We start from the raw sequence: 16,236 nt of genomic DNA, 5'->3' as shown, positions 1-16,236 counted from the left end.
GTGCCGGTTGACCTGCCAAGGTAGGTGGACACACCTGTTAGGATGGACTGGTCAAGGTAGGTGGACACACCTGTTAGGATGGACCTGGCCAAGGTAGGTGGACACACCTGTTGAGGATGTGACCTCCAGGGTAGGTGGACGGACCTGTTAGGATGGACCTGTCAAAGGTAGGTGGACGGACCTGTTAGGATGGACCTGTCCCTGGAGGGATTCGAGGTGTACAGACTCCTTACAGCCCAGCACAAATAATGAATAGTCATTTTCTTGTCTCTTATGTGTGCCTGTGTTTCTCTCCAGGTTCTGTTTATCTGCACTGCCAATGTGACTGACACATCCCAGAGCCCTCAGAGACCGTATGGAGATGATCAACGTGTCTGGATATGTGGCCCAGGAGAAACTAGCATCGCTGAGGTAATGTGTTATCACACAAGATTCAATCAGACAGCTGCTCGCGCGATGACAGACGGTCAACAACATGATTTAACAAAACACCCACTCCATCTTACGGCAACAGTGGTTCATTAAAACTGTTCTATTCCAAACTTTTTATGCGAGGTAAAGTACCTGTGAGAGATAAAAGGCCTGATGGAAACAATTTGTTGGTAACTTTTCCTAAAAACGTTTCGAAATAGATCATGCAGACAACGGCATTGTAATTGTAATTTTTTGCTCATATTTGATAGAAGTAAACTGCAGCCATGCGATGATGCTTGGACCTGGGCTCCTCCCCCTAGGTCCCGGGGCTCCTTCCCCCCTAGGTCCCGGCTCTCCCTCGGTCGCGTGAAAACTCAATTAACAGATTTATTAGCTTCAGTGATTGTCAAGTTTATGATGAACGTCACAGGGTGTTTTGATGGATGAGCTTGACTCTATCATGATGGATTGGTATCTTTGGCTGCCAAATTTAACCAATAAAACAGTATGTGGCAAAATTACTATTTATCGCAAAGACTTGTGGCAATACCATAAACAGGGCTGAAAAATGGAGGACTAAACGTTTTAACATGAAAGTTACACTTTTTAATCAAACAAGCCAGTTTAGTGGGACTTTCTGTTGTTGTAAAATTAGCATATTTTTTGTTCGGTGAATATTGAAAATCCTTGGACCATGGATGGTATCGACCAAGCTATTTGAGTATCTCCATCTGACCGTAACTCTGTCTCTCTCGTCTAATCTAACAGAAGTACCTTGGTTACCTACAGTTCAGTGCTACTCAATGTGGCTGACTGAGGATACACCAACATCTCCCCCAGAGGCCTCTGAACCTTCTTATCAAGACGATACTGCAGAGAGAAGTGGAGTCAGGAACCTACAGTAAACAAGTGGACGAAGGTTAGGCCCAACTTCACCTTTCTGACTGCATGTATTAGTGGCACAGATCTATATCGAGCTCGCATACAGTGTCTTCGCATTACAAACAAAGTAATCGAGTTAAGAAACTGGGTTTGGGTATAAAATACTCATCTCTCCGAGTAAATTGAAGTATGTTATAAAAAAAAGATATATTATATATATGTAATATATATATATAAATTTGGCATGAGCAATTCTCTGAAAACTAACCTGTCTAGTTTCCACTTTGTTCGATTTTATGAAGGGTATTGTGTGTCCAGCCTAAGGAAAAACGGATGAATATATAATTAGAATACAATGTGCCATGCCGTCGTTAAACAAGAGTAAAGACGCATAGACAATTGGGGTATGTTAAGGGGAGGGATACAGTGAGGTGACTCTTTCCACGTGACATTAAGTTACGTTGTAGGTACTATGGGTGATTCATTATTACGCCTCTTTGAAGGGTCTCTCATTTTCAATCATTCTAGTTTTTGAACGATAGAGCAAAAAGATTTAGGTTCTCTCCTAGGAAAGGAAATAATTAGGACTTTAGGATGTTCGCCTGATGTTTCTGATTATGTGTCCAGGTGTTTCCGGAAATTGATGCAGTTCCGCATACTCTGTTATGTGACGCACTGGGCGATGGAGGACCTGCTGTGCCGTGGGATCGATTAAACCCCATACACCTATGTTCAGTATTACGTCCGCAAGCCATCTTCACTGTGGATAGATTAATTCAAAGTAACCGAGCTGCTCACTCATACGGTCGTTGGGTGTGTCATTGGGCCGGCTTGCCTAAATGACAGCGAGTATCATGGATTATGTATTAAGCACAGTCAAATCTGACCTCTTATGTGACGGTGTGGTTAGAAGACGGTGGTGTGTTCAGTTTTTTGCTCAATATTTGATAGAAGTAAACTGCAGCCATGCGATGATGCTTGGACCTGGGCTCCTCCCCCTAGGTCCCGGGGCTCCTCCCCCTAGGTCCCGGGCTCCTCCCCCTCGGTCCCGGAAAATCATTAACAGTTTATTAGCTTCAGATGATTCAAGTTATGATGAACGTCACAGGGTGTTGATGATGAGCTTGACTCTAATCATGATGATTGGTGCTTGGCTGCCAATTTAACCAATAAAACCAGTATGGGAAAATTTACTATTTATCGCAAGACTTGTGGCAAAACCATCAACAGGGCTGAAAATGGGAGGATAACGTTTAAATGAAAAGTTACACTTTTTAATCACAACAAGCCAGTTTAGTGGATTTCTGTTGGTAAAATTAGCATATTTTTTGTGTGAATATGAAAATCATTGGACATGGATGGATGACCAAGCTATTTGAGGTATCTCCATCTGACCGTAACTCTGTCTCTCTCTCTAACTAACAGAAGTACCTGGTACCTCAGTTGCGTACTCAATGTGGACTGACTGAGGATACGACCAACATCTCCCCAGAGGCTCTGAACCTTCTTATCAGACAGTACTGCAGAGAGAGTGGAGTCAGGAACCTACAGAAACAAGTGGAGAAGGTTAGGCCAAACTTCACCTTCTGACTGCATGTATTAGTGGCAAGTCTATATCGCTGCCAAAGGTGCTTCAACAAAGTAATGAGTAAAGGGTTTGAATACTTATGTAAATAAGGTATTTCATAAAAAAAAAAAAATATATATATATATGTATATATATATAAATTTGCATACAATTCTAAAAACCTGTTTTCACTTTGTCATTATGGGGTATTGTGTGTAGATGAGGAAAAAACAATATTTAAGAATAAGGCTGTAACGTAACAAAATGTGGAAAAGGGAAGGGGTCTGAATACTTTCAGAATGCACTGTATGTACTATGGGGTTAATCTTGACTTTGAAGTCTCATTTTCACTCATTCGATTTAAGTGGAAATTAGGATTCTCTRCTAGGAAAGGAAATAATTAGACTTTAGGATGTTCGCCGATGTTTCTGATTATGTGTCCAGGTGTTCCGGAAAGTGGCGTTCCGTATAGTGAGTGGGGAGGAGACTGCGGTCCAGGTTACCCCTGACAACCTGCAGGATTACGTCGGCAAGCCCATCTTCACTGTGGATAGAATGTATGATGTCACACCGCCTGGTGTTGTCATGGGCCTGGCATGGACAGCCATGGGTAAGAATGACCTAGAGACGTAGAAGAGAGGTGTGTTTTACAACCAGCATTATGTATAGACAACAACACAAACACCGCTCTGATCTTAACCCTCTGGAGTGTAAGCCTGGGGATCATTTAGCTATTTGATTTAGATAAAAAATGTAAGATATACAGTACTAGTCAAAAMTTTAGACACACCTACTCATTCAAGGGTTTTGCTTTATTTTTACTATTTTCTACATTGTAGAATAATAGTGAAGACATCAAAACTATGAGATAAAACATGGAATCCTGTAGTAACCAAAAAAAGTGTTAAACAAATCAAAATATATTTTAGATTCTTCAAAGTAGCAACCCTTTGCCTTGATGACAGCTTTGCACACTTGGCATTCTCTCAACCAGCTTCACCTGGAATGCTTTTCCAACAGTCTTGAAGGAGTTTCAACGTATGCTGAGCACTTGTCGGCTGCTTTTCCTTCACTCTGCGGTCCAACTCATCCCAAACCATCTCAATTGGGTTGAGGTCGGGTGATTGTGGAGGCCAGGTCATCTGATGCAGCACTCCATCACTCTTCTTCTTGGTCAAATAGCCCTTACACAGCCTGGAGGTGTGTTGGGTCATTGTCCTGTAGAAAAACAAATAATAGACCCACTAAGCGCAAACCAGATGGGATGGTGTATCGCTGCAGAATGCTGTGGTAGCCATGCTGGTTAAGTATGCTTTGAATTCTAAATAAATCACCAACAGTGTCACCAGCAAAGCACCATCACACCTCCTCCAAGCTTCACGGTGGAAACCACACTTACGGAGATCATCCGTTCACCTACTCTGCGTCTCACAAACACAGCGGTTGGAACCAAAAATCTCAAATTTGGAATCATCAGACCAAACAACATTTTCCACCGGTCTAATGTCCATTGCTCGTGTTTCTTGGCCCAAGCAAGTCTCTTCTTCTTATTGGTGTCCTTTAGTAATGGTTTCTTTGCAGCTATTCGACCATGAAGGCCTGATTCACGCAGTCTCCTCTGAACAGTTGATGTTGAGATGTGTCTGTTACTTGAACTCTGAAGCTTTTATTTGGGTTGCAATTTCTTACGCTGGTAACTAAGGAACTTATCCTCTGCAGCAGACGTAACTCTGGGTCTTCCTTTCCTGTGGCGGTCCTCATGAGAGCCAGTTTCATCATAGCGCTTGATGGTTTTTGCAGCTGCACGTGAAGAAACTTTAAAAGTTCTTGAAATGTTACGTATTGACTGACCTTCATGTCTTAAAGTAATGATTGGCTGTTGTTTTTCTTTTACCTATTTGAGCTGTTCTTTCCATAATATGGACTTGGWCTTTAACCAAATAGGACTTTAACCAAATAGAGCTATCTTCTGTATACCAACCCTACCTTGTCACAACACAACTGATTTGGCTCAAACGTATTAACATGGAGAGAAATTCCACAAATTAACTTTTAACAAGGCACCTCTGTTAATTTAAATGCATTCCAGGTGACTACCTCATGAAGCTGGTTGAGAGAATGCCAAGAGTGTGCAAAGCTGTCATCAAGGCAAAGGGTGGCTACTTTGAAGATTTATCACTTTTTTTTGGTTACTACATGATTCCATATGTGTTKTTTCATTTTGATGTCTTCACTATTATTTGACAATGTAGAAAATAGTAAAAATAACAAACAAAAAACTTGGAAGAGTAGGTGTGTCCAAACTTTTGACTGGTACTGTATATCTAAAAAAAAAAAAAAAAACATTATTTGATGAAACATTGAATTTGGCCTCACTGCTATTAGCCCATAGAAATGCATTGAATAACACATTCATACATGGGGGGAAAAGTCAAAAAATAAATCGAAACAAAGTTTTGTTTTGAAGTATCCTCTAAATTACTTCCATATATACTTCCATCCATGTTGTTGAACTGGTACCGGGCTTCCTTCAGACGAGGCTTGTTGGCGTACTAGAGCAAAACATCGTGAGAGTCTCACCTTTTCGACAGAGGGCTCATATTAGTGTGTAGCCTAAGACAGAAGTTGGCAGATCGGCTGTAACGACTTAAGACGAGTCCCGTGACTCTCTTGTGTGGGGTGGGGGGGGTCGTAGATCAAAACATGTTGGTGTGAGTCTCATCTTTCCATTATTAGTTTTGTAGGCCAAACCGTTCAGATATCTCTAGCTTAAACAGATGGCTTTTGATAGGGAATTGTTTTTATTATGCTAAATTAGATTTAGCGGACATCGCCTCCTAAAGGTTTTTTTTAAAGTCCCCTCCATCTCTCCTCTCCTCCAGGTGGCACCACGCTGTTCATCGAGACGGCCCTGAGACGGCCGCGGGACACTGGGGGTAAGGATAAGGACGGCCCCAGGGACGGGTCCCTGGAGGTCACAGGGCAGCTGGGAGATGTGATGAAGGAGAGCTCTAAGATCGCCAGTACCTTCGCCAGGACCTTCCTCATGAAGCAGCAGCCGGACAACGACTTTTTCTCTGGTGCCCACCTCCATTTGCACGTCCCTGAGGTAGGSTTGATGATATGACACTGTCCTTACAGACTGTAGCATTTAAAAAATCATGTTTGTCTTGTATTCCCCTTCCGTACAAACTGGCAGTTTGTTTTTTTTCCCATCGATGTACAGATTTCAACCAACCATGTTATCTGACATCTTTAACCACTCACCCTATTACAGTGTTCTATGGAAAGGGACCTTCAATGTACCAAACAAACCGTGTCTCCTCCTCTCTCTCCCTGTACGGCTGCTGTGGTATTTAACAGGGTGCTACTCCCAAGGACGGCCCCAGTGCCGGCTGCACCATCGTCACGGCCCTGCTGTCCCTGGCCACCAACACGCCAGTGCGAGAGAACGTGGCCATGACTGGAGAGGTGTCCTTGACCGGAAAGATCCTGCCTGTGGGAGGCATCAAGGAGAAGACCATTGCTGTGAGTCACGTCACTCTTCATAACACTGTTTTAGTTACCTGGGAGCTTAGTGGGAGAACTGGGTCAACCTGATACCTTTTTTTATTTTTATTTTTTATTTTTTATGAGAAAGAGAACGAAATGTAGTTCAAGTAGGCTGTTACTTTACATATTGTATTACTATAAAAATGTAACGTATGAGGTGAGACACTTCAACAATGGTTTCATAACATACAGAAGACACCTTTGTCGTTTTATTGCTAATTCCTGCAGAAAGCACACAGGCTACTGGTAAGCCGAATATGCAAACTATATGTTTTTGCATATGACATTCATGTTTAATTTATGGTTCAAATTTTTTTTTTTTTTCTGAAAGCCCATTTTATAATAAATCATCAGGGTACAATGTTAGTCTGGCGTATGGTTGTGTATGMGAGAGCTCATGTTCTGAAACGTATCTGAACTTTTATTATACTGAACAAAAATATAAAAGCAACAATTTAACAATTTTACTGAGTTTAAATGAATTAATTGGGCCCTAATTTATGGATTTCACATGGCTGGGTATAGGCCCACCCACTGGGGAGCCAGCTCCAGCCAATCAGAATAAGTTTTTACTCACAAAAGGGCTTAATTACATACAGAAATACTCCTCAGTTTCATCAGCTGTCCAGTTGGCTGGTCTAAGATCCCACAGGTCAAGAAGCCAGATGTCTAGGTCCTGGGCTGGCATTGCTTCACGTGGTTGTGAGGCCGGTTGGATGTACTGCCAAATTCTCTATGGTAGAGGAATGAGCATTCAATTCTCTATGGTAGAGGAATGAACATCAATTCTCTATGGTAGAGGAATGAACATTCAATCTGCTATGGTTAGAGGAATGAACATTCAATTCTCTGGTAGAGGAATGAACATCAATTCTCTGGCAACAGCTTTGTTGGACCTTCTTGCAGTCGCATGCCAAATGCACCTTCAAAACATCTGTGGCGTTGTGTGAGTAAAACTGCACATTTTAGAGTGTCCTTTTTATTGCCTCAGCACAAGTGCACCTGTGTAATGATCATGCTGTTAATCAGCTTCTTGATATGCCACACCTGTCAGGTGGATGGATTATCTGGCAAAGGAAAATGCTCACTGACAGGGATGTAAACAAATGTGAGAAGCATCATTTCTGGGATATTTATTTCAGCTTGTGAAACATGGGACCAATACTTTTAAATTTGCGTTTTATATTTGTGTATAGTCGGTAGTAGCAGTGACATAATGAATCTTGAACATTCCTCCCTTCTCTCCAGGCAAAGCGTGCAGGAGTGACCTGCATGATCTTACCAGCAGAGAACAAGAAGGACTTCTCTGACCTGCCAGAGTTCATCACAGAGGGCCTGGAGGTTCACTTTGTGGATCATTACAGCAAGATGTACCCCATTGTCTTTCCATAACAATGAACACTGAATTATGACTCTATGAAACTGAAAATGGCACCTGAGCTGCTACCAGTGTTGGGGCCAATTCAGGAAGAACAATGAAATTCCAATTCTCTTCAATGRGGAAAATGTTGAATTGTAATTMGTTTTACTTTAAGAATTGACTGGAATTAAAATGGATTTCACCCCAACCCAGATGGATACAACTGGTTAGATCAGGCATCCTGAACTATGAAAGCAGATTTTTATTTGGTTGTACAATCTCACCTGTTAAAAGCCCCACATCTGACTGTGTGAGACAGCTGTGTCCTGAGTGAAATGTARGATGTAGAAAATGTCTAATGTATAAGTGGGACATTTGAGATCTAAGTTGCATTTCTAATTACCGATGTTCACCCCTTAACCTCCCCCACCATGGTAAACTCCCCAAAACTACAATCACACAATGGGTCATGTCACTGCTACGCAGCCTAGACCCTTTTTATTGACCAAATGTTGCATTTAACTGCTGATAAAACTTGCATATTATAACTTTTACCTTTTACGCTGAAGTTTATTCTCACTTGATCAATGGTTTCATGACACCTTTGCAATTTTCTACAGCAAAAACAGGCTACTGGTAAGACTAGTGGCTAGCCCATCATTGGCATGTCTAAAAATGCAGATGACTACTCACGGCATACTGTAAAGTACACTAACCAGCCAGAGTAGTCATTCTGCAGAATATTTACACGGGTGTAGAGCTGTACTCAAGGTCTGCAGGATCTATTCTAGTCAAATACTGCTKAAAAAAATAAAGGGAACACTAAAATAACACATCCTAGATCTGAATGAATGAAATATTCTTATTAAATACTTTTTTCTTTACATAGTTGAATGTGCTAACAACAAAATCACACAAATTATCAATGGAAATCAAATTTATCAACCCATGGAGGTCTGGATTTGGAGTCACACTCAAAATTAAAGTGGAAAACCACACTARAGGCTGATCCAACTTTGATGTAATGTCCTTAAAACTAGTCAAAATGAGGCTCAGTAGTGTGTGTGGCCTCCACGTGCCTGTATGACCTCCCTACAACGCCTGGGCATGCTCCTGATGAGGTGGCGGATGGTCTCCTGAGGGATCTCCTCCCAGACCTGGACTAAAGCATCRGCCAACTCCTGGACAGTCTGTGGTGCAACGTGGCGTTGGTGGATGGAGCGAGACATGATGTCCCAGATGTGCTCAATTGGATTCAGGTCTGGGGAACGGGCGGGCCAGTCCATAGCATCAACGCCTTCCTCTTGCAGGAACTGCTGACACACTCCAGCCACATGAGGTCTAGCATTGTCTTGCATTAGGAGGAACCCAGGGCCAACCGCACCAGCATATGGTCTCACAAGGGGTCTGAGGATCTCATCTCGGTACCTAATGGCAGTCAGGCTACCTCTGGCGAGCACGGTGTTGGGCTGTAAGCACAACCCCCACCTGTGGATGTCGGGCCCTCATGGAGTCAATTTCTGACCGTTTGAGCAGACACATGCACATTTGTGGCCTGCTGGAGATCATTTTGCAGGGCTCTGGCAGTGCTCCTCCTTGCACAAAGGTGGAGGTAGCGGTCCTGCTGCTGGGTTGTTGCCCTCCTAGTCTCCTCCACGTCTCCTGATGTACTGGCCAGTCTCCTGGTAGCACCTCCATGCTCTGGACACTACGCTGACAGACACAGCAAACCTTGTCACAGCCCACATTGATGTGCCATCCTGGATGAGCTGCACTACCTGAGCCACTTGTGTGGGTTGTAGACTCCGTCTCATGCTACCACTAGAGTGAAAGCACCGCCAGCATTCAAAAGTGACCAAAACATCAGCCAGGAAGCATAGGAACTGAGAAGTGGTCTGGTCACCACCTGCAGAACCACTCCTTTATTGGGGGTGTCTTGCTAATTGCCTGTAATTTCCACCTGTTGTCTATTCCATTTGCACAACAGCATGTGAAATTTATTGTCAATCAGTGTTGCTTCCTAAGTGGACAGTTTGATTTCACAGAAGTGTGATTGACTTGGAGTTACATTGTGTTGTTTAAGTGTTCCCTTTATTTTTTGGAGCAGTGTAAGTGCATCCTACAGGATCTATTCTAGTCAAATACGTGCCGCCTACAGGATCTATTCTAGTCAAATACGTGCAGCCTACAATGCATATTTCTGATCAAGTATAAATGGGTCTCCTCTGTAGATTAAATCACACTAAGTACAGTACCACTTCATTCTAAAATGAGAAACGATGAAGGAGTTGACATTTTTTTTTGGAAATACAAATATTTTATTTGCAAGAACAGCTTTAATCCTTCTTGGCAGCAGCCTTCCTCATGGCAGCCAGGACGTTGCTGAGCTCCTCCCTCTTTCTCTTGGCGCGGATGTGAGTTCCAATCTGGGGAGAAAACCCAAAGGGTACATTACATTGTAAAGAGGGAAAACCTAACAATGATGCAGGTGAACTACCATACTCAGGATGACATCAASACTAAAGCATGTCTCTGGGACAGATAAGTCAGGGACAAGTTCAGTAATCAACATGTATAGGGATAGCAGTTGCATAATGTGAAACTTGTCTTGAGAATTAACTGATTGGACAAAACTACAGGACTGATCCAATAGTTGATGAATCTTTCAATATATGCTGCAGGACATTTCCACAAACCCCAACAGATGGTAACTTTCAACATTGTGGGTACTACAAAATCTGTTCAGGTTTGGAGAAGAAGAAAAAAAAGCCCTTATTTTGTTCACACAGTTTTTGATACACAAGAAAGCAGCTTCAGAAACAAACCATCTGACATGAGCAAATGCCTTCATGCTACAACCAATACACCCACAGCCAGGTTGGTAGCAGGGGAGTTACATACCCTCTTCTTGATGAACTTGAGGGCGCGCTTATCCTTGGACACCTTCAGCAACTCCATGGCGCGCCTCTCGTAAGGGGCGAAGCCGCACACCTCACGGATCATGTCACGCACAAACTTGCTGTGCTTGGTCAGACGCTGAAATACAAAAAAAAAATTCAGCAACAGTTGGTCAAACAACCAGTTCTAAAGTCACTGGAAATGTAGATTGTTTACCATGAGATAAGCCTTTTATTCAGATAACTTTTTTTTTTTAAGTGTCTGAGACCAAGCGTCCCTGTCAGCCGTGGGATGCAGACAGACAGGGATAGTAGGAAACTAGTTGATGTGTGCAGGGGGAACGACAGAACAGCACGGAACAAGCTGCACTGTAACTTATCCTGCTTTRGTAACAGTTTATTGGACCAGTAAGTGCTGCCTATACTCAAGTTAAATTGTTGACCCATTATCTGATAATAGCGGGGAGGAAGGGGGTGAGGGGCAAAGCCTGACCACTTTCAATCACTACAGTTGTGGCAGCTATGGGAATAGAACCCAAACTATAAATCAGAGCCAGACCAGCAATTCTAGGACAAGCAAAAACAACCTCCTTTGGCAAAGGGACCAGAGTCTAGACCCTTTTCCTGAGGACATAGGCTCTACCAACACCCCACTATCTGTGATGGTTGTCATGTTTCTATCCATTCAGATTAACTCACCCCTCGTCTACGGGCGTGTTTGGGTGCGGTCACATTCTTGGTTACGGGGTGGCCTTTYCTAAGCCCCACGGCCATAGGATACCTGATAGCCATGTCTYTAGAGAGAGAAAAAATATGAGTTWWGTTACATGTAATTCAAAGCATGAGAATTACTGGCTAGCTAATTGCTGACCAACTAACTTACATTAGTGTCAGTGCGGGTGCATCAAACCTGGGACAGAGAATGAAAAACAGCTTCTATCTCAAGGCCATCGGGCTGTTAAAATAGCCATCGCTAGCCGGTACCCTGCCCGTAGCCAGCTACCAACTGTTTAATCATTCCTGCACCTTAGAGGTGGCAGGTAGCCTAGTGGTTAGAGCATTGTGCCAGTAACCAAAAGGTTGYTAGATGAAATCCCTGAGCTGACAAGGTAAAAATCTGTCGTTCTGTCCCCAACWATTTCAATGATTTTGCTGAGTTAGGGCCTATGAGGAAATCAGTCAATTGYGATAAATTCATTAGGCCCTAATTTATGGATTTTACATGACTGGGAATACAGATGTTGGTCAAAAAAAAAAAAAAGTAGCTCAACAAAACTGCACATTTTAGAGTGGCCTTTTATTGTCCCCAGCACAAGGGGCATCTGTGTAATGATCATGCTGTTAATCAGCTTCTTGATATGCCACACCTGTCAGGTGGATGAGAAGTGCTCACTAATTTGAGATAAATAAGCTTTTTGCYCATATGGAAAGTTTCGGGAATCTTTTATTTCAGCTTGTGAAACAGGCCCAGCTCATCCTAATATTTCTTAATTCCARTATTTTACTTTTAAAATGTGTACGTTTAGATATTTAGGTAACCAAATACCAAAAAAAKGTACGTGTTTTATTTTYCCTTTATTTAACTAGATAAGTCAGTWAAGAACAAATTATTTTCAATAACAGCCTTGTTCAGGGGCAGAACGACAMWTTTTTACCTCGTCAGTTCGGGGATTCAATCTRGTAACCTTTCGGTTACTGGTCCAACGCTCTAACRACTAGGCTACCTGCCGCCCCACTAAAGTCTACATCTGTTGTATTCGGCGCATGCAACAAATAAAAGGTGATATTACTGCACAGTTGGAGCTAGGAACACAAGAATTTCGCTACACCGCAATAATTGTTACGTGTGTATGCGACCAATAACATTTAATTTTATTTGAACGTTAACTGTTACCGTTGGGCCTTGGCAAGATAGGCATCTAGCTAACGTTACTGGTTATTTCCTACAACGCTATCATTGTATCGTCATCTGCAATGTATATTTAACTAGCCACACTCCAGTCATGTAATAAACTACTCCAGGTGTTAACGTTAGGACTACTGATTCAGCAAGGTAGCCAAAAATGGTTGACAGAATGCTGGCTAGCCTAATACCGTGAGCAATGTTAGCTAGCAAACGTAGGCAAATAGCTAATTACTCTTACTGACGATAAAAGTACATGGGTTTTCATTAAAGCAGAAAAAAATGGTCAAGGACATGCATATTATCTATAGTCATTGTAAAAAAGCGTCTCGTTAAGCTCCAGCGATAACAAGCCGATGTGATTCTCATGTGTGTAGAGAGGCCATGTAAGCGCAGCAACTTTAGGTTGATGTTTACCGTGAAAATCGTATATTTATCACGGCAATATTGCAAGCATCCTTTAAGCAATAAGTATACCTTATGTTGGTTTTATTCAAATTAGTATAAAAGGAAGGATGTCAAAGATTTTATAAGGATTTTAGATMATATAAATTCTTCATCAAATTCTTACCTGCTTTCTTTAATGGCGCACAAACCGGAAGGAAAGCTTAGTGGTGGATGTTGGGTAATGAGGGTTTTTCATAAGTTAAACACAAGTGAAATATATGTAGCGCCACCTGTGGGTGCGGACCATTTTTAGATTAAGCAGTCTTTTTTTTCAAGATAAATATATTGCAGAAGTGAATCGTTTAGAATAGACCTTAGCAGACATTTGTACAATCAGAGAGGAAGAGCGATTCTAATATAATTCATTTCCATTTTATTCCGGTAATAATATTGTTGTAATGTTTAGGCTACAGGCCTATGTATCGTCATATTAGCTTAATATTAAAAGAAAAACATCTCAGACTTCAGTGCGTTCAGGGGGGACGATTTGAACGGTCATCCAACTCATAATTCCAACTCGGGAACTCGGGCCTCTCTCTAGAGCTCCGACTTTTCAACCTGAAGATCCCTGACGTTATGATTTGAAGCACAGTGGATAAAGTTCTGGGGGGGTCACGAGTATGAAACTGAATTGGAAAAATACATATTTTTCATATTTGAATTTTTATTTTAGATTTATTCCTGTGCCTATTTTATCTGGTTTCTAACATAAGTTTACGGTATTGAGTACCACAGTATGAGTTGTAATACCCATAAAACCTAGCGGTAAAACCCGAACATGATTCCAATCGTTTTTCCGCCATTTATTTTTCCATAGGGGAATTTAGAGCTACTTCATATAAGGTCTGTGTTTGGTTTAGGCTTACCCTGGCTTGACGTTTTGATAACTGCACAAATCTCTCTCGGGACAAAGTCACTTTTATCAATATATTCACCTGTAATTAACCTCAAAATGAAATGCTAATTAGCCTGTTGCTATCATACAGAACTATACATCCTGTTGCAAGTTTTGACGTCATCACTCAAGAGCAGGGTGGGGGGGAGAATGTCCACATTGCTCCATGCAAACTTTCATAGACAAGTAACAAATAACTTAGCAAGTAGATATTATAGCCTTTGTATAATTGATATTGTGTATTTATTGTGAAATACCCTGGCCTTTGTTGCTAACTAGCAAACCTTAGGTCTCTCTGGCGATCAGAAGCAAGAATGGTAACCACTACTCAGATAAGCACACGTGCATTTTATCGTTTCACGACCTCTGTAAAAGAGGCATCACTGGAGTTAGCCTGACACAGCAATGACATTTTGCCAAACATCACATGCCACAGATTTAGGACCTGAATGTTACCTGGGCTAGTATAAATCGTGGTCTGCTGGCCAGTGCCCAAAATCCTTATGTTCCATCCCTTTCAGACGATCCCCCTATCACTGTTGGTCCTCCTCAGTGACCTCACGACTGAGGGTTTTAACTGTCCTCTTGAGAATTAGAATCAGAAGTACAGTCCTATAGCTCATCGCAATACTTCACCTTTTCAGGCAAATAGTACCCTAGACTGTCCTGATCATCTAGTTGAACATTCCAGATAATTCTTCCATCCCAGCAGAAATGTGCAGATAGACCAAAACCTAGTCTATTTTACCGTCACTATAGTTAAGTCTGTGGGGTTATGGTATTTTAATATAGATGTTACCATTTTAGTAATCAACTTAGCTAGCTATTAAAAGTAACTTTGCCTTTCGGACCGGAAACCCAGTGGGAAAGAGAAATGGCCCTGTATTTACCAGGACAGGTAGCTCATCCACCATGGCAGAAGAAAGATCCAGACTGTTGATTGGGAAACAACAACAAACAATGAGGCATGAGGAGACTCCTCCTCGGGAGACTGAAAAGATTTGGCATGGGTCCCCAGATCCTCAGAAAGTTCTACAGCTGCACCATTGAGAGCATCCTGACCGGTTGCATCACCACCTGGTATGGCAACAACTCGGCATCTGACCGTAAGGTGCTACAGAGGGTAGTGCGTACGGCCCAGTACATCACTGGGGCCAAGCTTCCTGCAATCCAGGACCTATATAATAAGCGGTGTCAGAGGAAAGCCCATGAAATTGTCAGAGACTCCAGTCACCCAAGTCACAGACTGTTTTCTCTGCTACCGCACGGCAAGTTGTACCGGAGTGCCAAGTCTATTACCAAAAGACTCCTTAACAGCTTCTACCCCCAAACCATAAGACTGCTGAACAATTAATCAAATGGCCACCGGACTATTACATTGACCCCCCCCTCAATTTTTTTGTACACTGCTGCTACTTGCTGTTTATTATCTATGCATATTCACTTTACCCCTACCTACAGTTGAAATCAGAAGTTTACATACACTTAGGTTGGAGTCATTAAAACTTGTTTTTAAACCACTCCACACACTTGTGAACAAACTATAGTTTTAGCAAGTCGGTTAGGACATCTACTTTGTGCATGACACAAGTCATTTTCCCAACAATTGTTTACAGACAGATTATTTCACTTATTCACTGTACCACAATTCCAGTGGGTCAAAAGTTTACATACACTAAGTTGACTGTGCTTTACATACACTAAGTTGACAGCTTGGAATATTCCAGAAAATTATGTCATGGCTTTAGAAGCTTCTGGTAGGCTAATTGACATAATTTGAGTCAATTGGAGGTGTACCTGTGGATGTATTTGAAGCCCTACCTTCAAACTCAGGGCCTCTGCTTGACATCATGGGAAAATCAAAAGAAATCAGCCAAGACCTCAGAAAAAAAAATTATAGACCTCCACAAGTCTGGTTCATCCTTGGGAGCAATTTCCAAATGCCTGAAGGTACCACGTTGATCTGTACAAACAATAGTACGCAAGTATAAACACCATGATACCACGCAGCCATCATACCACTCAGGAAGGAGACGCGTTCTGTCTCCTAGAGATGAACGTACTTTGGTGCAAAAAGTGCAAATCAAACCCAGAACAACAGCAAAGGACCTTGTGAAGATGCTGGAGGAAACAGGTACAAAAGTATCTATATCCACAGTAAAACGAGTCCTATATCAACATAACCTGAAAGGCCGCTCAGCAAGGAAGAAGCCACTACTCCAAAACCACCATTAAAAAAGCCAGACTACAGTTTGCAACTGCACATGGGGACAAAGATTGTACTTTTTGGCGAAATGTCCTCTGGTCTGATGAAACCAA

The 16,236-nt window shown here is 42.0% G+C and overlaps 2 protein-coding genes and 1 non-coding gene across 3 annotated transcripts in view; 1 reads left to right on the top strand and 2 right to left on the bottom strand.

The window, feature by feature from the left end:
• Window positions 1–8,327, top strand: part of LOC111975733 (lon protease homolog, mitochondrial-like) — a 15,128-nt gene extending 6,801 nt beyond the window's left edge. Inside the window, 8 exon segments of the mRNA XM_024004283.2 lie at window positions 152–167; window positions 298–332; window positions 334–418; window positions 2,722–2,862; window positions 3,308–3,473; window positions 5,746–5,972; window positions 6,227–6,391; window positions 7,664–8,327. Of these exon segments, the coding sequence (XP_023860051.1) occupies window positions 152–167; window positions 298–332; window positions 334–418; window positions 2,722–2,862; window positions 3,308–3,473; window positions 5,746–5,972; window positions 6,227–6,391; window positions 7,664–7,807 (979 nt within the window). The 3' untranslated portion in view covers window positions 7,808–8,327.
• A 1,736-nt stretch (window positions 8,328–10,063) lies between these two features.
• On the bottom strand, window positions 10,064–13,254 carry LOC111975989 (large ribosomal subunit protein eL36). Its single transcript, XM_024004660.2, has 4 exons — window positions 13,147–13,254; window positions 11,372–11,466; window positions 10,677–10,811; window positions 10,064–10,201 (listed from the first exon to the last, which is right to left on the bottom strand). Exons 2-4 carry the CDS (start codon window positions 11,462–11,464, stop codon window positions 10,112–10,114), a joined length of 318 nt encoding a protein of 105 aa, XP_023860428.1. The 5' UTR covers window positions 11,465–11,466; window positions 13,147–13,254; the 3' UTR covers window positions 10,064–10,111.
• LOC111976182 (small nucleolar RNA SNORA63) lies at window positions 10,931–11,059 on the bottom strand. The gene has a single exon (XR_002878898.1). It is a non-coding gene; the product is annotated as a small nucleolar RNA SNORA63 (small nucleolar RNA).
• Window positions 13,255–16,236: the final 2,982 nt, after the last annotated feature.

This window comes from Salvelinus sp. IW2-2015, linkage group LG16 (genome assembly GCF_002910315.2).
Source record: "Salvelinus sp. IW2-2015 linkage group LG16, ASM291031v2, whole genome shotgun sequence".
NCBI classification, from domain to species: Eukaryota; Metazoa; Chordata; class Actinopteri; order Salmoniformes; family Salmonidae; genus Salvelinus; species Salvelinus sp. IW2-2015.
Note: the sequence above shows the minus strand (reverse complement) of the source record. Positions and strands in the feature narration are given on the sequence as shown.